Source organism: Haliaeetus albicilla, chromosome 6 (assembly GCF_947461875.1).
Source record: "Haliaeetus albicilla chromosome 6, bHalAlb1.1, whole genome shotgun sequence".
NCBI classification, from domain to species: domain Eukaryota; kingdom Metazoa; phylum Chordata; class Aves; order Accipitriformes; family Accipitridae; genus Haliaeetus; species Haliaeetus albicilla.
In genome coordinates, this window is record NC_091488.1 from 44,283,700 (window position 1) to 44,305,028 (window position 21,329).

At 45.2% G+C, this 21,329-nt stretch overlaps 1 protein-coding gene across 2 annotated transcripts; it reads left to right on the forward strand.

The window, feature by feature from the left end:
- The first annotated feature begins 3,016 nt into the window (after window positions 1-3,016).
- On the forward strand, window positions 3,017-20,655 carry PLA1A (phospholipase A1 member A). 2 transcript variants are annotated; one of them, XM_009917076.2, is made up of 11 exons: window positions 3,046-3,227; window positions 5,061-5,262; window positions 6,570-6,747; window positions 8,228-8,336; window positions 11,576-11,677; window positions 12,555-12,644; window positions 13,538-13,705; window positions 14,765-14,854; window positions 15,306-15,414; window positions 18,640-18,804; window positions 20,174-20,655. In XM_009917076.2, the coding sequence occupies exons 1-11, from the start codon at window positions 3,155-3,157 to the stop codon at window positions 20,256-20,258; spliced, it is 1,371 nt and encodes a 456-aa protein (XP_009915378.1). In that variant the 5' UTR covers window positions 3,046-3,154; the 3' UTR covers window positions 20,259-20,655. The 2 variants fall into 2 exon arrangements, with proteins under 2 accessions (XP_069641944.1, XP_009915378.1); XM_069785843.1 differs by lacking the exon at window positions 13,538-13,705 and having other exon boundaries at window positions 3,017-3,227.
- The last annotated feature ends 674 nt before the right edge of the window (window positions 20,656-21,329 follow it).

Here is a 21,329-nt window from a genome sequence, read left to right on the forward strand (position 1 = left end):
CTCCCTTCTTGTGAATGCTTGTACAGTCATACTAGGTGGAAGGTCCAGAAAGGACTCATGAAAGACTCAAGAAAATGACTGGTTTTCCTCCTTTCCTGACTGAGTACCCAATCAGACTTGCCCATGTTTTCCCTTCCTCAGCTGCCAAGTCAATCTTTAATGTTTTCTTCCCACTATCTCATAGTTAGGACAATCTTCCTGAAAGTCAGGAGTTTGAATTGCTTTTTGTTGAGGTGAGAACTAAACCCGATTCCTTTGTCAATCCTGGGAACAATACCCAGGAGCCGAAGTGCTTAACATAAAGCCATGATTTCTGCTCCAGGGGCAAGGGACAGAAAATACAGGAGCTGTGATACCAAGTATTCCAGCAGTAGGGTGGATCCAGGCCTTAATGTACAGTGAACTAAGCTCTGCATATATTTCATGCCCCCCCTCGAATGCAAAGACCTCAGGGAGTGGTTTTAAATAGTCGTCATTTGCTTAAATCACCCTTGGTTTCCCTCAACATCCTGCACTGCTACCTCGACTGCATTGTTTCTAGTATCAATGAACAGTTTTCCAGTCTAAGTGAATTTCCTATGATCAGATTTCCACTTGACTACTGGGCATTTGCAGTGTTTATATGCCTCTGCGAGCTGTTGCTTTGTGGGTGGGGAGACGATATTTTCAGCTGAGTTGGGCATTTTAGCATTTGCTTGAATGTGCAGTGTGAATTTTTTTCAATTTTTTTAATGAAAAGAATTTGTGCAAAGAATCGAGTTTGTTTGCTTTCATTATCACTGACTCATTCTCAAGTGAATCACACAGTGCTTTGTGATCGTAGGCTGTAGGAACTGTTAAAAGAAATCTAATGTGGTTTGAGCGTTCCCATTGCTATTATAATCACTCATTGGGAAGTAAAATAAGTGGCACCACATTAAGTTTCTGAACTAACATAACTGTAGTTACTGAGTAATTAAGTTCACAAACAAAAAAAGAAAACCCTTCATACCAAAATAGTTTTACTGGTAAGAGCATTTTAAGCACAGAGGAACTGAGTGTCTTTCGCTATTTGCATGAGGGACCACCATAGTGTGCTGATGTAATCAAAAATTTCCTGGAATTACTAAATCTGAGATTACAGAAAAAAAACCTGCTCAGGAAACAGAATTTCAAATATCATGATGACTTTTTTTTTTAGCATCCCAAGATGTTAACAACTCTGCAAATACACATAGCAGTGCAAAACTAAATCAGACCTGCACATCTTGGCCTCAGGTTTGTTTTACTCTAAGGCTGTAATACCAGTGCCTGCCTTATATTACATGGATTTCAAAATTTCCATAGAACTTGGCAAAGAGTAACAGTTGCATCCTGCTACAAAGAGTAGAGCTTATTACCATAATTTTAAATAAAAAATGGAAAGAGGTGTTCGCTGGTTTTCTTTAGGTGCTCCGATTTGTCTTAGTCTAAGAAATTTGTCATTTTCACAATTACGCTGTTGCTCTGGAGGCTTGCATGGAAATGTCACTGCCTATCAGTACGATTTCACAGGTTTATTTCCTCCTTTCTTGATTGAGAGATTATCCAGATCAGTGGAATTTGTGGATGTAATGAAGAAGGAGGGGGTCCGTTGCAGTCTATGGGCTTTTGTCTTACAACCTGTGAATCAACATGAGTCTACTGCTGGGGTTGGAAAGATGAAGAGTGGGACGGAAGCCAGGAGTTGGCTATTTGTATCGCAGCTTTCAATCCTGGAAAACTGATTGGGTTGACAAACTCAGTCACATATTTGAAAAGACACTAAGAACCTACTTCTTTGACAATAAGCCAGCTTGATCATGGAGCCAAATATTTTAGGATCAGAATGTATCTGTCTATGTGTCTCTGGGACGATGCAGATATGGCAGGGCTTCAGTAGCCCTCCAGGCCAGGCAGCTGATGCTGCCTAACTTCCCTGTGAGAACTGGAGACATTTCTCTCTGGAGTCACTTAGAAATAAAAGAGATCTTCTGCCTGAAACACTCCCAAAACCTTTGGCTGGAGCAAACTGGGGTAAGGAAACGACGGCTGTTACCAATAAATGTAAAGGAAAATAATGTCTGATGCTTTTGGAAAGGTCTTTGGTCATCTTTCTGATCAGACTGAAGCAATTTCTTCATTTTGTTGTTCAAATAAAGCAGCTGTAAAATAGTGCCTGGACAGGGAATGCTCTTTCGTTCGTTACCTTTCTTGCCATTTAACAGTCAAGGGTAAAGCTGCCTTGTTCTTTTGCAAGAAGGACCAGCACGCACCAATGAGACTTAGGAAACAGGTGTGCCCTTACCTGAAAGTCTAACGCAGCCGGGGAGATGGTACCACCACCTCATGAACGTTGTGTGGCAGACCGGGGGTTACACGTTTGGTTGCGCACTTATGCTTCTCCGTCTGTTTACACCAAAGCAGTAAAGTTTTTTCTTCAAAGATCTGTTTGAAGTATTTGCATGCTTGTGATACTGGTGCATTACTGGCATCATCCTTTTATTTCCCGTAATATCTGAAATGCAGTCTCTAAAGGAAAAGTGGAGAGTGTGCCCACCCTAAGAAATGCACAATCTGAGTGTATTACAGTGACATAGCCACCAGTTACATTTTAGCCTGTCTTTCCCCTCACTTTTCAGAAGTAATCCATTGCTTTGCCTTCTTTTGGCAGCTACAGAAATCTGACCAAAAGTAGAAATACAGGAAAAAGACAGCAATGCAATAGGAAAATACACAGACGCAAGGCTGGCATGAATCTTCCTGGCATGGACTTACTGTGAAGCCTTGTGACAAATCAGTGTCCGCAGTCAGAACTTGACAGACAGGTCTAGGGGGCAAGGATAAAGCACTGTAACTCTGTCACTTGCTGGGACTGGTTCCACTAGCTGATTTCTGAAGTCAGAAGTTTTCCTTGAGGAAAGGGAGGTAAGGAGGAAAGGAATGTCAGGATCTTTTTAAACCAAAAAGTCAGTGAAGCCCTCTGCTGTCACAGACTTTGGCTAATGGTCAAATAAGAGCAGAGGTAATTGCCCTTACCCTTTTTTTCCCAAAAGAGCACAAGCTGGTTGATCATTAACAGTCAAGCTGATCAAGAAACCCACCACGGCTATTTTTCCCTGTACAATCCTTGTACTTGTAGTGGACTAACAGGAAGATGGTTGATGATCCGAAGAGAAAGCCCCTCCTTGTTCTTGCTGTCCTCTTGCTGTTCAGCTCAGCAGAAGCAGGTAAGAAAAACATGAGTGCCTGGCAAGGGATTGAAGGTTTTACATAGAAGGATCTGAATTCAATTCTCCCTAAACAACCTGTGTGTCAAGAGGCCCTTGCTATAATCTAGTTAGGTGCCAGGAGAAAGGGTAGTGCAAGAATGGTCCTTTCTTCTCCCATGCTTTGATTCAGTCAGTCTCAGTGATTTAATTCCACTAACCTGATTTAAAAGAATGATCTGTGTTTACTCTGAAGTGTAAGGAAGCAGAAAAGCGACCACTTGACCTCTGGCACTGGCATCTCCTGCTTTGAAAGCTTAGCAAGTGTAATCTGCTGCGTAGCTGAGGGAAAATAAACAGACACCACACTTACATGTCTTTCTTTAATTGTACTGTCACAGTGAAACTGCTTTTGTGGTCATCCCTACAGTCCCACGTCACCTGCAGCTTCACAGCAGTGCACCTCCTGTCTTATCTTTACTCACAATCCCCCTCGTCTTACGCCGTTTCTGACATGCACCACATTTGCATGGAACCCGCCCTTGCTCGTTAAGCTGCCTCACGAGCGCTGCTTTTTCCGAACTGATCTCAGAGAACATCTCCTTCTCTCTTGCCTTCAGTACACAGGAAGACCAAAATAAACAACAGTGAGGGATAGTCACATCCCACAAGAGGGAATCTGAATGTTGAATCTCACTCCTTTGTGCTGACCCTTAGGCCATGTTCAGCCTAGCTAGTGTAAAGTATCTTCTATGGGAACAGCCAGCAGTTAGGAAAGTGGTTGTTTGATTTAAAAAAAAAAAAAAAAAAAAAAAAAAAAAGGTATTTTTATTTTATTGTATGTGCAGATTCAGGGCTGTTTCACTTCCTCCAGTCCAAAAAAGTGAAGGTGCATGCATTGTGATTGCAGTAAGATGCAACTATGCCAGTTCATAAAGTAACACTTTTTAGGTCAGAAGGGCTCATTTAATCAATTACTTGGCTTCCTGCTCATCGCAGGTCAATAAATTTCACCCCATTAGTCCTTCAGTAAATCCAGCATCTTACCTTCAACAAGCCTTCCAAAATAGCAGCCAGCCCTCTGAAATGACAAAAGATGGAGAATCCAACTCTTCTGTGGGTAACCTAGCTATACATACTGCTAGCCATACATACTGCTAAACTTCTATGCTTGCTTTTTAGCCTAAATTTGCTCAGTTTTTTTACTAGCTACAGGTTTGACGTTTTGGGTTGTTTTTCTTCTCTCTAGATCAAAGTGCCTTCCAGTAGCTGCGTTTTCTTTCCCATAAAGCATTTTCATCCAGGAAATGAATCAATCAGGAAGTTATCATTGACGCACTTTGTCATCAGCCGTCTTATATTTTGACATCAGCATTCTCGTATTTATTTCTGGATTTTTGATACAATTGTCAATTAAACTTGTACCTTCTACTAAGCCTAATAGAAATATCCCCATTCAGTGGTGACTACCTGTTGGCAATCATTTTTTTAAAGATCTAATAGCTGGCTCATAAATGTACTTAGTAGCTGGTGTGTGTGCCCAATTTGGAAAAAAAACCCAACAGAATGTCTTTCATGTCTCAGTAAAACAACTTTCAGAAGTCAGAGATACCATGACATCCACAGGTATCTTCCCCAGCCAGCGTGAATTCCACCAAAGGACAGAAACAACTTTATCAGACAGATTAAGTTTCCAGAATAGGCTGATTTTAATTTATGTTCTATCCTTTTAATCTTTACCAATAGAAGCAAGATTGCTACCTTCATTTTCCTAATGAATTAGAATGAGCTTTTTTTTTTTTTTCCATTGCACAGATGCAGTCTAAATATGCTATTCACTCCCTCTCATTGCAGGGAGTACAGACAGACTCTCAAGGCATCACTGCACTGACTTCCAGACAGCGAATTTCCTACGCGGCAGTAAACTTAAGGTCCGGTTTCTTCTGTTTACCTCCTCAAGACCCAGCTGTGGTGAGCTGATTTTAGCTGATGATAGCATCGAGAACTACAGCTTCAACAGCAGCCTGGAAACCAAGATCATAATCCATGGCTTCAGGTGAGAAAAAGAAGAGCACTGTGACTAAGTTTTTATTGGTAAATTAAACACTGCTGGGGCATTCCCAAGCACTGAGTGGGGCTGGCAGGGAAACCTCCTGCTTGTGTGACCTTCTTAGTCTCCCCAGCAGAGTGGCTGCATGCAAAACAGCTGCCAAGAAGAGTCTGGAGTGCTCAGCTCCAAGCTCGACCTGGGAATTGTCTGGGAGACTGTTGGTGGGCCAGGGCGAGAGGCATAGAAAATGCTACTGATGACCCTCATTATAACACAACTTTATGTCCTTTAGTTTGGGACCAGCTGCCTATTTTGTGTGTGTTTCGCATTTTTTGGAGCCTAAAAAAAGTTAGGAAATTAGAATCTTTCTTTCTTTCTCTCTCTCACTCTCTTGCTTCTCTCACTCTGTCCTCTTTTACCCCTTTCCTTTTCTTTCCTTCTTTCAACCTTTTTATTTAAGAAGTCTTTCCTTCAAGATTCTTGTCCCTTTAAATTGTCTTCTTGGAGCTCATGTCCTGATTTATCAACAGTCTAGATTAGTCAGCCATTTAGGACCCTTACCAGACACATCATACTTCTATTCTTGAAACTGTAGGGATTTGAGCTGGGGTTTTTTTTAAGCTGTCACCATTCTGCAAGCTTATTTTACTGTGCCATTTTTCAGCCAGATGTGACCATATAACATTATTTGTTTTGATGTGCAAAAGCCTGAAAGTGCATAGAAGACCAGGACAAAACCACAGAAGATGTTGCAGGGTCTTTTCAGAAAACCAGTTGTTGCCCTTATGTGACATAGCACACCCCTCACCAGGTGGTATTAGGGAGAGTGGGTAGAACATAGCCTCCTCAGTTTTCCTTGAATTTTAGGGTATAGAATTTTTTTTTAAATTGTCTACAAATGAGGAAATATAGCAGTGAAAGGATAGGTGATTTGACCAAGGACTTCCTGCCAGTTGGTAGCAGAGCAGAATCCAGGTGTTTCTGGTCAGCTCACTTACCCTAGGTGGACTCTGGGAGGGGGGCGGGGGGGCTAACTGAAGCACCACAGCAACACTGAGATCTCAGCCTGAGCCCTGCAAATGTTATCTCATTCATTAAAATATCTGGTTCCATTCTGAATCAGCCCATTCTGGAAAGTGCTATTACACCATCACAAAGAAATACGTGTTTGTATCTGGCACCAGACAAATCTTTCAGCATCTGACTGGCAGCCTCCTCTAAGACACATGAAGTTCCAGCACCAGTCAACAACATACTGGCACATGGCCTATTTTGGAAGACACCTAACACACTTGTTTCTGATGACTCCACAGGGCTTTGGGTACCAAACCTTCCTGGATTGAAGGGCTTGTCCATGCCATACTGCACACAAGCCAGGTGAACGTGATCGCAGTAGACTGGGTTTACGGGTCTACAGGAGCCTATCCCTCTGCAGTGGAAAATGTCACACAGCTAGCCCTCTCCATCTCACAATTAATCAGCAAGCTCCTGGTAAGCTACTGTGCAATTTCCAGTGGAGGGGGAGCATGGCCAGAGAACATCATTCATGCAAGCAGTCCAGAAAACTGCTCCAAATCTGCTGTCTCCAAGAGCTGGACCAGTGGGCTCTTTATTCCAGAGTGTGGCACTGAAGAAATTTCTTTTTTCCATCTCTCTCAGTCCAGGCTTGAGCATGCCACTGTTTTTCTTCTTTCTCTTGACTTTTGACATTTTCGGGAAAAACATCCCAGTTGTCAGCTGCCTCTCCAGCCTGGGACAAACCTGAAGGATGCCATGGGTTTTCTCAGGTCTATGCTTCACTGGCCAGTCTTCTTCCGCCCAGAAATTTAGTGCAGGGAGTTGGAGGGGGTGGGATTTGAGGGTATTTTATATTTGTTTTGGGCTTCAGATACACTTCTCAGTAGCTGGAAATCCCCAGATGTGTCCTGGTTTGTGCACAGTGCAGCTGAACAACACTTATGCAATGAGGGCGACATACCTTCATGTTAACCAGCTATGTGTAAACTCTCCATGTAACATTTGCACTGCAGACCCAGACTGCACAGCATGGATGTCCCTGGGTATGCACCACATTGTGCACAGTCACACATTTGTATCCAGAAATACAGCAACCCTTGGAGCTGCTGAGTCATTACAAGGATGGGGACTGGGATGGAGGGTGAGAGGACTGTCATGCCTTGTTACTGATTAGCCCACACTGTGAACAAATGACTGAGCTGGACAGTGTCCCTACCACTCAACGCTGGTCCGGCTACTTAAGGACTTTTTCTGTCCAGCCTCTCCTGCAACACTACACCACGGAAGACTATATTCTCTTCTCATAAGCCTCAGTAGTGCTCCAGGATATGGCCTCATACATTTCAAAGTCAGAATTTTTCATCTTGCCCCCACGCTCTCGTGCACTATATGCTCTCCCATTATACGGTACTGCATCATGCAGACCAACCCGCAGGCAGCTCAACTCCTGTGGATGAGGTCATCTCACATCAGGTCTAAATGGCTGTGCTTTATCTGGCAGTTCAGCCCATGGATAAATTCTTAATCTCTGAAAATATAACCTTAAAATACTAATCAGAGTATTAGTACAAAGGTGGTATAAAAGTGAAAAAAAAAACATTTCCTCTGCTTTACTGAGAAAAAGATTTTTCACATGGTGAACATGAATCACTCAGCTGAGAGAAGGAAATTCAGTCTGAAGCAAGCTGTGGAAAGAGAAGCTACAGGCTACATAGTTATGAACAAGAGCATTTGACCACCCTGGTTAGGGTTGGGTTTGCATCTGTGGACCTGAAGAAAGACGCTGAAAAACAGAAAGGGCAATGCCCATCATTCCCACATCTCTTTGGTTCTCCACCATACACCTCAAAAGCAATCCTGTATTAGAAGAGATACAGAGCTGCTGTGTGGGCTGGGACAGGGTATTACACCTTCTGCTACAGAAAGATTAATTTGTATTATCATCAATCTGCAGGCCCTGGGAGTCTCAGGGACATCCATCCACATCATTGGGGTAAGCCTCGGTGCGCATGTCGGGGGCCTGGTGGGGCACTTCCATGGCGGTCAGCTGGGACGGATAACAGGTATCATAAAACTGAGTCTTGGGTCCTCACCTGCTCTTCAAGGGAGAGAATGAAAGAGCAAGGAAAGGGAGTCAACTATAATGGTCTTTTAATTGTATAGGGGCTCATTAGATCCAAGTTTATGGGCCCCTTCCTAGCTTCAGAAGAGCGTGACAGTGCCTTTCCAGACATCAGTCCCCTCCACACTGCCAAAAGAATGCATGTATTTGCAAAAGGGTCCTTCTCCCTCTGCTCCACTCTTCAAATTGGTGCCAGCTTAAAAGGATATGAGGCCTCGTGACTAATGCTTCCACTTTACATATACCTCCTCCATGCTTCCAGGTATACCTCTGTAGTTCTTAACATTAAAGCCCACAACGCATGTCACTGTGGAGGAGCAGCAAGAGCTGCTCTGCAGGAAAATGTGAGCTGAGACCCAAGGGGACAGCAATTCAGGCAGGGACAGTGGCTTCACTGACAAGGGACACGGTCTTACCGTACCTGAGCAAGAAGAGCAGAGCAGGTCCAGTGACAGGAACCAGAGCCATCCACAGTCCAGTGATCACCAGGCAAGTCTGTAGTGATGAGGCAAGCCCAAGATCAAGCCAGAAAGTCAAGTCAGCATGATAAAAGCAAGACACAGGGCTGGGCATGGTATGCCTACGACACAGCTCAGGCAGGGACCAAAGGCAACAGCCTAAGTCAATGCTGGGAGGCCCCAGATGAGGCTTCTTGCTGTTCTCTCCCACGAATCAGCTGTTTTCACAGTAGACTGGTCTAAGGCCACCCAGCTGTACCAAATCAGAGCTAACCTTAAACACGGACAGCCAGACTCCTGGGTGTGAGGAAGGGGTTGCAGTGGGGGAGTCACAGATGAAGATGGTTAGAGGCTGATGATGGCATTTAGAGCTTTTTGATTCACTCAGGGCCTTGTCAGTCTTTAGGTATGGAGCATGAATAGAGTCATGGAATGATTTATGTAAGAAGGGACCTTGGAAGGTATCTAGTTCACCTCCCCTACTCAAAGCAGGGCTGCCTTCTAAGTTAGATCAGGTTTTTGAGGGTCTTGTCAAGTTCTGGGAATCCCCAGGGATGGAGGTTCATTTTGATAGGAGGGGAAATACCACCAAGAAGAAACAGACATAAAGACTCCAGTAGAGTGACCACAGCTCCCAGTCTGCCCCAGCCCATGCTGGTCCGTCTCTCAGAGGTATCCTCAAGGAGGGTCTCACTGCACACTCAGCAGGGCAGGCCAGAGAAACGTTGGTTCAGCCTTCGCATGTCACAGCTACCCGCACAGCATGAAATACAGGCATTCCTTAACAGGAGCCGAGTTTCATGCTGGGCCCTTTTTAAGCTGTGAATTAAAGTTTACATTAGGAGGGACTTGGAGTAATGACTCTCCTGCACCAGGATTTTATGATCAGCAAATTCTTCAGCACCAGACACTTTCCTGGGAAACCATGGTATTTAACTTCAGAGTCAGAGACTCCTCCCCTTTATGTTGTCTACATGTAATAAAAGCTCTGTAGGTTTATTTATTCCATTATTTTTTAACTCTGCTAGAAGACACCCTTTTTCTACACTCCTGATTGTCCTATGATTTCATAGGCACGCTGGGCATTGCAGGTTCCAGTTCAGATTTAGGAGCCTGAAGACAGGTGGAATTAGACCCAAGATATGTCTGATCTCATCTCCTGCCTCGTCTCACACATGCATGCACACACAGAGGAATGTGATCCCAGAGCCATAATTTGCTGAAGTGTTTTCAATCACCTAAAAAGAGCTGTGGAGAAAAAAACAGAGTGAGTCTTGGAGATCAGAACACGAAGTTTATTTTTGTGAAGTGAGTTTCTTCAACCCATGCCTGTTCCTCTGGATATCTCCTTGTGCAGGAAGGCAAATGGTCCAGGAACTGGAATGAACAGCCTGTATCCAAAATTGCTGAAGAGCAATTTGTTTCAATTCTTGCAGAGGAAGTGAAAAAGCCCAAGGGAATTCAGCTGCATACACTGTAACTTCAGTGAATAGTTTTCTTAGCTGCTGAGGATGTAAATCTCAGTGGAGTTCATGCAGCTTGTGCTTGGAGGAGGTAGGCATAGAGAATAGAGGATAGAAACGTGCTTACCTTGGAGCCGTGCTAGAATTGACTGCTACTCATGGAAGAACTTTCAGCTATACTGAATGACACTATTCAGTATCTCTTAAAGCCTTTAACTAAAACTTGGTCTGTAGAAGTATGGGGGGGAACCTCTTAGCTTTTTGTATGTGTCAAGATTAAAGAACACGGAAGAAAAATTAAAGCAGTATATTCTTCTGACCACTTGTCCCATTATTAGCTTTTGTTTGTTGAAAGAATAGGAAAGAATTTTATTTCCTTCTTTCCCTTTCTCTCCTCCCTTCCCCCCTCAGAAATGCAGAAAGATCGGTTTGTATATTGTTGATGTTGCCGCCTTCATAGAGAATTAATGGGACTGAGTCCAAGGCAGTGAAACTGCCCAGCTCTGAGGCTAAGTGGCATGTGGAACAGAGCTGCTGCTTAAACTATTGTTGTTGCCTGGGGAGTGAAAAAAAATCTTGTGAGATTAATTCTCTATGAAAAGTGAACAGGATAAACCTCAGCTAGAACAGAAAAAAATGATCTTTGACTGTACCTTGGCATTGCCAAGGGTAATTTTCTGTATTCCTTTGACTCCCCAGAAGTTGCTCTAGGAGCAAGTTTTAGCCAAAAATGTAGATGGCTGCTTAAGGACTTGATTTTATTTGTGGGTAGAGGGCTCAGAAGCCTCTTTATTTTAAGGATATTTTGATAGTATCAAACCTTTGTAATGCTTGGATGCTGAATTCCTCACCTAACTGATGATCTTCAGTGACATTTCTCAGACTGTAGTCCTAATACAGATGACAGTACAATTAGGGAAGTTGTTACGAGTTTGATTCTCTTTCACCAAAAATCCAAAAGACACTCTGCACCCACTCTGTTAGAGCTATCTGAACCTCAGTCATGTCTTTACAGCCTAGAAACTTGAGGTACAAAACTGCTTAAAGGGGAGTGGAACAGTGGAGAACAAGGTAAGGAAGCTGTAGTGGAAGTCAGTGGGGACAGAAACCATTCTGGAGCATAACCAGTGCAGCCTGGGAATAATTTATCACTTCTGCCTAGCAACATTTTTAAAGTTTCGGATAAAATACCTTGTCCAGAAACAAGAAAGAGAGGGGCCGAAGAGCATTTGTTGTTGAGGCGTTTGATTTTGTTACAGGCCTGGATCCCGCAGGCCCTAAGTACACCAGAGCCAGCCCTGAGGAGCGCCTGGATCCTGGGGATGCCCTCTTTGTGGAAGCCATTCATACCGATGCTGACAGTAAGCTGGCTTCCATCTTCTTCAGCCCATGCTTCTGTTCCTCCTGCTGTCACTATTGCTAAGGAGTGTGTAGGTCATTGTGCCTTTTATGCTAGATTACCCTGTGTTCAGGTTTACTCTGAGGATGTTTCTTGATTAGATAGGCTTTAATGATGAATCCATTGGCAGGTATCCGTATCCCAGAGCACTTCGCAGCAACAGACAGGTGGGGATTAGACAGAAGGCAATCTTCCAGCAAATACTGCTTCCTTAACCCTGCTACAGCAGAGTGAGTTTATGCAGAATCAGCTCAGCGTGGCTTTTACCGCCTGGAAGGAATTTACATGTCTGGTCTTACTTTGCCTTTTCCCACCTGACCTAAGAAGGGTGCTACTGTGAGTGCCAGCGGAAAATAACAGAGTGAAACCATCAGCTGGTGGAACAACAGAGTAACTTTTCTAAAGCTCTTAGGGTCTAAGTAGGCAGAACATGTGCTAAAGAATAATGTGGTGCCTTTGAGTCGCACCTCTTGCCTGAAGATCACAAAAATCTCTGCCAACATAACTCTCAATCATGCCTCATAATCCCCCATTAAGATTGTGGTCAGTGTTGTTCTGCTTTATACAGAATCAAGAACCTGAGTCACAGAGGCGGTGATTACGCCGCAGTTCCCAGTCATTTTGATGGCAGGGCCTGGAGCACACTCTGCTCCACGCAGGAAACCTGCACAATGCAGACATGTAGGAACAGGAAATCTGTCCTTGCTGCCTCCAGCACTAGAGCTGGGTCCAGCACTACTAATGTTCAACCAATTATTGGGGCCTGTCAAACACCATGTAGGGTAAAGCCTAGAGAAGAGCCAAGCGTAACAACGAAGTGGCATTTCACCTCCTTTCAGATTTTGGGATCCGGATTCCTGTAGGCCACATCGATTATTTCGTCAATGGAGGCAAGGATCAGCCAGGATGCCCCCGATTCATCTCTGCAGGTGAGAACACTCTGTAGCCAAGCAAAGGGCTTTTGTGGCCATTTAGCAGCCTACAAAAATGCTGTTTGGCAACCAGCTCCTGCTACAGTCAGGGCAGACATCAAAGTGAGACAACATGTATTTGTAAAGACATGGCAGCAGGGATTCATGGCTAACGTGTCCTCTCAGCAGTACAACAAGCAGCTAAAATTAAAATTACATACAGATCAAGAGTCTTGGCAGCACCACTGTCAAGAGGTGTGCTTTTGGTGACACTTCTGTATGAGCCAAAACCCTAGCATCAGTAGATTTTGTGTCAACAAAGAAAACATTTTTGCTAGAAAGGCTCTTAAGTACTACTAGCAAAAGCTTCTTTTTGTTTTCATGCTGCAAGCTATGTCTATCCTTAGAGAGACAGCTTGTACAATCACTGCCCTTTCCTGCTAGAGAATAGGACTTTACATAGTAAATAGCATAGATAAGTATTCAAATAAGTTCTGGATGAGCCAGCTACATTGAGGGTCAGGTTGTAGGGGACACCTATGGTACCTCACTTCCCATAGCTGGTGACCCAGTGCAGGTGGGAGTCAAAGCTATTGTACCCCCTTGCAGAGAGCTTGGGGCCTCATCGATGGTATGCTGATGGAGACAGGGCAGCCCTGGGGTCCCCTTCTTCTGAGGCACTCTGTTAGGCTGGAAGATATGCTTCCAACTTCCTGCATAACTTCTCTTGCAGTGGGATCGGGGCTTGTAGTCACAGAGATGCTCTGCAAAATGTTATTAATGGGAAGGGGATCACTGCAGAATCAGTAAGAGTGTTTCTTGACTCTCAGTTCCTTGGGAGGATGCAAAAAGACTGAAGCAAACAGAAAGGCTCATGGCTGCTTTTCTCTGGGTGCATTTTTTTCTTGCAGGCTATAAGTATCTGATCTGTGATCACATGAGGGCAGTACATCTCTATGTCAGTGCCTTGAAACATTCCTGTCCAATCCTGGCGTTCCCCTGTGCGAGTCATCAAGATTTTTTAAATGGTCATTGCCTGGACTGTGTTGATCCCTTCCTGTTCTCCTGTCCCAGAATAGGTACAGTACCAGCCTGAGACCTTCCTGGAGCAGATGACAATACATTCCTGACGGGTGTCAGTGCAGAGCACAGTACACGGTTCAGACTTCTCTGAACAGAATTTGCTTTGGATCTCTTTGGCGATAGCGAGAAGCTGTTTTGTTTTCAGGCTTCTATAGAGAAACTCTAAGAGCTCATATATTGCCCAAGGTAGAACACCAAAACCTTGAACATTTCTGATCTTTAAACATTTCATAGGGCCCACAAATGAGTTAAAAGAGAGTTTCTAGAATCACCTGCCTAACAAGTGCAATTAGCTCAAAAAGTGTCTGGTTTAGAGAAGCAGCGGGAAATTTTAGCCCAAGCCTGAAGACCCATTGTTCTACAAACCACTCACTGTTGCTGTTTCACCTCCTTCTCATAAATTCCTGCCATAGTCACCCCAAAGATGAACTCCCTGGACTGGTAGAAGGTAATAGTTGCCTCTTTTCAGCTTCTGAAACTGAGCTGTGGCATGAGGAGAGGAAGTGCTCTGGTGGTGTTTGCAGTCTGGTACCAGAGGAATATAAGGAGAGGCCTCTTTTGGTATAGGTGCTCTCAGATCAGCCACCCCTTCCCCATCTCACCCCAAGCCACATTGTCAGCTAAGCAGTGGTGCAGGCCTCAAGTTATGGTGGTCTTCTCACTTGAACAAAAAATTCAATTTCCCAGCACCTTGTGGTTGCATTGTCATTTACATCTGCACTAAGTTTCCTGACTTGGTAGTCTTTAGTCTTGCTCATTTTGCACAGGTGCAACTGATAACACAGTTTGTTAGCAGAGGAATGAAACAAAGCCTCCAAGAGGTACTCTGAAGATGATTACCTGGGGTAGCTGGAATAGGTTTCCTGAGGGAATGTTAACCTGTCAAACAGACATCACAAACCTGTACTTGCTCTCATTTGCACTGGTATAAAAAAGGGTCTGTCCTCCGAGACAGTGGTGTTGTGTGGGGTGAGTGGAGGTGAATTGGGACTGATTATATTTCTGTTCTGAGTCATTCATGGCTTTCCCTGCACTGGCTTTATTTCCTCCTGCAGGCCTGCTGGAGCAGGCAGGTGTCAACTTGAGAAAGCTGCCCAAGGAAGTGAAAGTTTATTTAACGACCAGTCCCTCAGCCCCATTCTGTGGTAAGTAGCATGAGAAAAAAAAAAAAAGTCAGAAGGGTGTTGACCAAATGAGACAGATCCTCTGGGGAGGCCAGGTAGTTACAACCCACCATCCCCATCAGAATCAGCTGCTGTGGCCCAGCTGGTCTGAGACACAGAGCTGAAGGGTAATAACCCTGCACATCTCCTCCATAGAGCCCTTTCCAATGGATTTGTGTGGGCGCAGCCCTGGATTAACACAGCCACATGGCTTCAGGACTGAAGTAAAGGGTAGTGAAAATGCCTGTCTGTTTGCAGGGGACTATACAGACCTGCCCACTGTGCCTCTCACAGCATGGAAACTAGTTTCTCATGTCTGTTTGTCTTTCTGCTGGTGGGACCAGGGCATGAGTGCTAGATGCCTTCTTTTGGCAGGGGTAGGTCCAACTGATAGTACCTGCCCTCACTCCCACATACTTTGCCTCTTGCTCAGTCCATCACAGCCTGGTTGAGTTCCACTTGCAGAAGAAAAGAAACATAGTCACCACCATTGAGATCACTTTCTGCAGCAACAGCACCAAGGACACAGCGAAGATCACCATGTGAGTGACAGTGCATGCTTCTGGCCTGTTTTATCCCAGCTCCATCTGTAAGGTTGTTTATACTGGTCCAGGAAAGACACAACAATAGCGTATCTCCCTGAGTGCAATCACTGTGTGATGAACCACAACCTTTCTTCTCGAGTCCTTCCACATTTAACTTAAATGCTCTCAAGCATCAGACGTGCTACCATTACTCGGTAACCCTGGCTAGGTCCACCTCTTCCCTGAGTGCACAAAGCAGTAGGTATACTCCAGGATGCCCAAATTTGCATACTTTTGTGTTGCTACGCCGGTTCCTTTTCTACACCATACCCTTGCCTGGCACCAATTCAAACTGCAATCACTGTCAGATAGTTATTAGCCCTGCTCTGCTAGACAGAGATGGGTACAGCAAGACTCCATCCACCAGAGGTTCCAGACTGATGGACTTGGTGGCTTAGACATTTCTCTTGATGCCCAATAGGACAGCAGCTGCAAAAAGGAGACAAGTGCATCTCTGCACAGTCGGAAATGTGTTCAGTAGCTTGTTGCCTCTGCAGTAATGCAACAAAGCACTTAGGCTCCCACTGTAGGGAAAAGTGCAGGGGGCAGGGGACCAAGACCACACCTGTAGACAGACAGCTCTCTCTTGAAAGCACTCCTCCAAACTGTATCTGAATTAAAGGACGTGACTCAGACTCCTGTTCCACAGCCTTTGCCATAGGAGGATTTCCCCACCACAGAGCAGTTCCCCAGAAGAAGGCTTCCTCACTTCTTCCTACACCTTCCTGCCCACTGCTCTGGGCTGGGAACCGCAATGTAGACGTGCAGCTTGCACATGCTGCTGGCTGCCTCAGGAAGCAGAAAAACAGTCTGCTCAAGAGCCCCAGCCAACTCTCCTAGGATCAGAAGGGTTCCAGCGCTGGCTCTCACACAGTCCTTACTGCTAAGCCAAAATACTGTGACCTAAAGCTAATCGTGTTGCTGCTTCAGTCCTGGGCACCAGGAGGTGGGGGTGAGAACCAGGGAAGGGAAAGCCACGCTCTAGGGTGCTCTCCAGCATGATACAGCTGCTTGGTCACAGACTTTCAGCCAGGCACTGCAATTTGGAGTTTGTACTCCAGCCTGGTGGAGCTCAGTCTGTTCAACCCCTCCCCAGCTTGGAAGCCAAACCTGCCTTTTCCAAAGATGGCAGAGGGAGGAAATAGTTAACACCCAGGTCAAGTCAGGACCCTTGATCTGCTCAGAAAGACATGCAGCACTTCCTTTTGCAGTTGGCGGACACAGGGTTGATAGGTGTCCAGCAGGAGCCATGTGAGCACTGGAGGGAAAGGCTGCCTGGGGAAGTGAGACAGGCAGGCAATCCCAAGGCTTTGCTGTACCCTCAAGTTTTAATGAGACAGTAGAGTTATAGCAGGGTAACCGATCCAGAGATACCCTTACCCTGGGAGAACAGCAGCTGTGTTTCATTTAAATGCCTTCCTAAGAAGCACAAGGCTAAACCAAAAAAAATCGCTTACAGCAATAAACCTATAGATTTGAGAGTATAAAATTGAAGATAACCCTTTTAATTCACACTGTAGCAAAGAGCAAAGAAACTTCCCCACTCTAGGCAAAGCTCAGCCCTCCAGTGTAGTGAAGCTCAGTGTCGAATGGGCATCTAAACATAGATCCTCACATCGCAGTTCAGACACTGACTGATCACTGACTTATTTCAGGTGATCTGACATGCGTGTCATTCTGCAGTTCCCCAGAAGTGCACAGGAACTTGGGAGAGTTCAGCCAGTCTTATACCATCAGCAAGTGACTCGCATGGTTGTGTCTTGCCTCACATTGCCCTTCTCACTCCTCAGGATGCCGTTACCCCACACATTGCTCAGAGTGCCCCAAGAGACATATCCCCAAGCCCCATAGCTGCCATGGGGCTGACAGAGTAAGGAGCTTGTTACACAGGACACTTCCCAGCTACGCTGCCATTGCTTACACACACACGACATCATCCCCCATATCCAAGAAAACATACTTCTGAAGCCAGCCAAGAATCCTACATCCATCCAAAGTTTGTGTGGGGTTGGACCAAACGTCAGTCCCAGGAGTCACTTTCTTCAGCCTGATTAACCTTACTGTGTTCTTCTGTCCTAGGGCAGGGCTCAATCCTCCCCATGGACAATATACGGTAGAAAGATGGCCTCCCCTCTGTTTGTTTTCCATTTGCTATTCATTATTCACCTTTGTAACCACAATTTTGTGATGCTTCCTATTTTTGGCAGCTTCAAGCCAGACAGTCAGACACACAAAACCTCCAGCATCTGCCACTGCAGTCTAAGGGAGGGACTGGATATGCTGGTTTGGGTTGGCCACTCTGGCCGAGGAGGATGCTGAGCGGAATTGTAGGCTCTTCCTGACCCATTTGTCACCTCTCCGCTTTCCCTACTATCACATTACTGATCAGGCAGTCGTCTGGGTGCTTCTGGGATTGCGCGGAGTCAGCTACACCCATATTCTTCATGAGCATAAGGAAATCAATGGTCTCCAGGCTCTTAGACATGCCAAGTAGATCAAGCATAAGAAGGTCCATTGGATGGACTCCACAGAAAGGAGGTGGCCCACCTATGTAAAATGGCTGGGCAGCACTCCTTCCTAGCACACAACTGACTGGGCTCTGATCATTGTCCTTATTAGCTTTTGTCTTCCACAAACTTGTCCAGTCCCCCTCCCATGACTTGTACAGTTATGTAAACTTTCTAGCATCCTCAACAAGGATTTTAACAGCTTAAAAGGAATGGCACTCTGTGCAGTGTGCAATCTTTTTGAGTCTGCCACCTCTTAGCTTTCTTTGATGACCCCTAGTTTGTGTACTGGAAGAAATGGTGAACAACCAATCCCTACGCATGCCATTCATGATTTCACAGATGTTGACTTTATCTACCACTTAGCTCTCTGTAGCAGTCTGGGCAGTGTTTCAATTTATATGCAATAGCAAGAAGAGTTGTTGTAATTGTGTGATGGAAGGAAGGATATTATACAGAAATATTCCTGACTATAGAGATAAAACATGGAGATACAGACAGTAAGACTCTCATGCAATGCCCTGTTTTGACAGATGAGTCTTCTCACTCCATTTGATTATGTGAGGGCTTCACGGTAATACCCCAGGTTCCTCCAGCGTTTCAACACATCTGCACACAGCCTGCATCTGCAGGTTGCCTGAATGTTCTCCTTCACATCTCTCACCCTGCCTTGCAGACCTAGGCACCAGGAGATGGGCAAACGCCTGCTGGCCCACAGAGTTCCCCTCTGCCAGATAAACAGCGTGACACTGAAGTATCTCCCCAAGAATCAGTTTTGGAGGAAGGATGAAACATCCATTGTTGGCAAGTTCTGTGTAGCCCCCCTGCCTCTCGATAGCAAGTAAGTCACAGGAGTATCTTACAGGGACCCACTGAGCCTGTGGATGCAGCCTGTAGTTTGAAACAATGCATTCTCTCTCCTGTTTAGATAAACATATAAAGAGGTCTCTCCAATCACCTCTGTGATCCCATGTAAATAATTTTCTACCTGTGAAAGAAAAAAACTACCAAGGCAGTTTTCTAGGAGTTTTCTACAATTCTTCCCCCAGGATAAAAGCATTGTGCCATGGAAGGAAAACGGTTGCGATTTACATCACCTTGAAGATGCTTAAGTCACAAACCATGGCAAAAGCTTGTACTAACTAGAATGTATTCCTTTAGTCCTTGCTTGCTCTCTCCATCTTCCCCCTGTCTACAGTGGGCCCCCATCTGAAACATGACAGACGAACATTTTTCAGGATGAGACAACAGAAGACCAGTAATATATTTCTGCTTCTTATACTGCACAGGTTTATAAAGCACTAAGGCTAAAAACAACCCTTTTGGCATTTTCTAGGCCAGGCATTGTGGAGTATATGCCTTCAGCCGTAATTACCTTACCCAGAGCAGAAGCAGACACGTCCGTCTCATCCTGAGAGAGATGATGGTCTTCCCCATAATACAATATTCTTGCCAGGAGTTTTGCAGATCCAAAGTTCTTGCAGGCAGGACAAAACAGCTGGCTCTATGCTGACACCTTAAACTCTGTCCACATTGCTTCTGAGTTTATTCTTACGCTGGCTCCAGGCTGAAGCAAGCTAGTGGGTACTCCAAAGCAGGGAAAACCAGAAGCAGAAGGCAAACTGGGCTCACTTTCAAATTCTGTTCTGCTGGGCAGTAAAGAGACTCAAGCACAAGGCAGTAAAAATAGATCCAGTAGGCCCAGATAGGGGAAAAAAAGAGGCATTCCTATATAAATACCAGGCGCTCCCTTGAGCAAAAGGACTATTCCTTACTATCATGCCTTGCAGACCAAAGCACTCCAAAGTTGGGATGGATGTGCTGATACATGGCTTTTTACCACCTATGAATGGGTCAGCATGGCACATTGCCTTGAAGGTGTGCTAACCTGCGCCCCTAAAAGTACAGGACTTGGCTGCGAAGGAAATAGAAAGATGTAGAGTTGCACGGGTTCCCAACTACGCTCTTACACTAAACTGGGAGCACTCAGAGCAACAATGGTACTGCTAGGAGGGGGCAGTGGAAAGATGAAGGACGCAATCCCATACACACCCCTCCAGGCAATTCATCCCAGCCAGGGCACAGCACCCTGCTCATCATACCCTTGCAAAGCAGCACAAGATCCATCAGCAGCTTGCTTGCCTCTGTGTTAAGGATAGCAACCTCCACCTGCCAATGCCCAGCCTGACTTCCCTGTGCTCTTCCCACAGCCGGACAATGTCATGCCTGCCCTGGAACCTCACCCTCCCCGGCAACAGAGACATCTCCTACAAGCTGCCCACTGCTTGTGCCTAGCACTGCCTTTGGAACATGCAGGCATACCCAAAACCGAAACGGAGCCCTACACCTATTGCTGCTCTCTGCTCACAGATGATACTTTCACTATAAAAACTGGATGGGTTATTTACTTCCTGCATTAGGGACAGGATGTCAAGGAAAAGAAGTGTGCGGCAGATCAGTGAGTACAAGGTCGACAGATTACAGCAAGACCTCTCCGTCAAAAGACCAGATTGGGACTTTTATGTCACGGGTTCTGTACCCAGCTCTGAAAGTGAGATGCACAAGTCATTTAATCTCAATGTTTGGATCTGTATGAAAGAAGGAGGAGATAGTATCACTCTTCCTACAACGGGAGTATTGGGATGATTCATTTGTGGTTTATATTAAAGTGTCCTGAGATCTTCATATTAAAGGTGAGAGGTATTATTTTTCCTCAGCAAGGGGAAACAGTGTCGTTCAGGGTTGGCACAGGAAGGAGTCATTCTTAGCCAACACTCCAATGGGAAACTCAGTAGTCCCATCTACAAGACACTTTCAGAGTGAGACCCTATTGATTTCATGTTAGCACTCCTGCTAAGTAATCGTAATGGATCTCCTTCCCTGACAGGCCTGGAGTAGCTCTTCTGGCTGCTGGCTTGTTCTCTTTGAAACTCACATGAAGTGAAACAGATACCAGGAGCACGGCAGTGCTCTTGCATCCGATTTTGCACTGCTTTGACCAACTGCCCAGAATAGAAGGTAATAGGAGGAGGACAGACCATCGCAGCTACAGGGCCACCTAACACAACTTAGTCCCAGAAACTCAGCACAGCCTTTCAGACCTGGAAGAGTAGCCGAGGTCTGGAAAGAATTGGTGAAAGATTACAATATGAGACTCATGTACATAGAAACAGCCCTCACCCATCCACACCTTTTCCACCACCTTGATGCATATGCAAATTAAAGAGGAGACAAGTCTTTCATCACTTCTGCCCCCAAATCACATCTTCTGTAGACCATTTTCTCTGGTTCCCTGGACTGCCTTCACTGGGTGATGGAGAAGTGCACCAAGAACGCCATGGTCAGGAGAGAGGGACATGCTAAAGG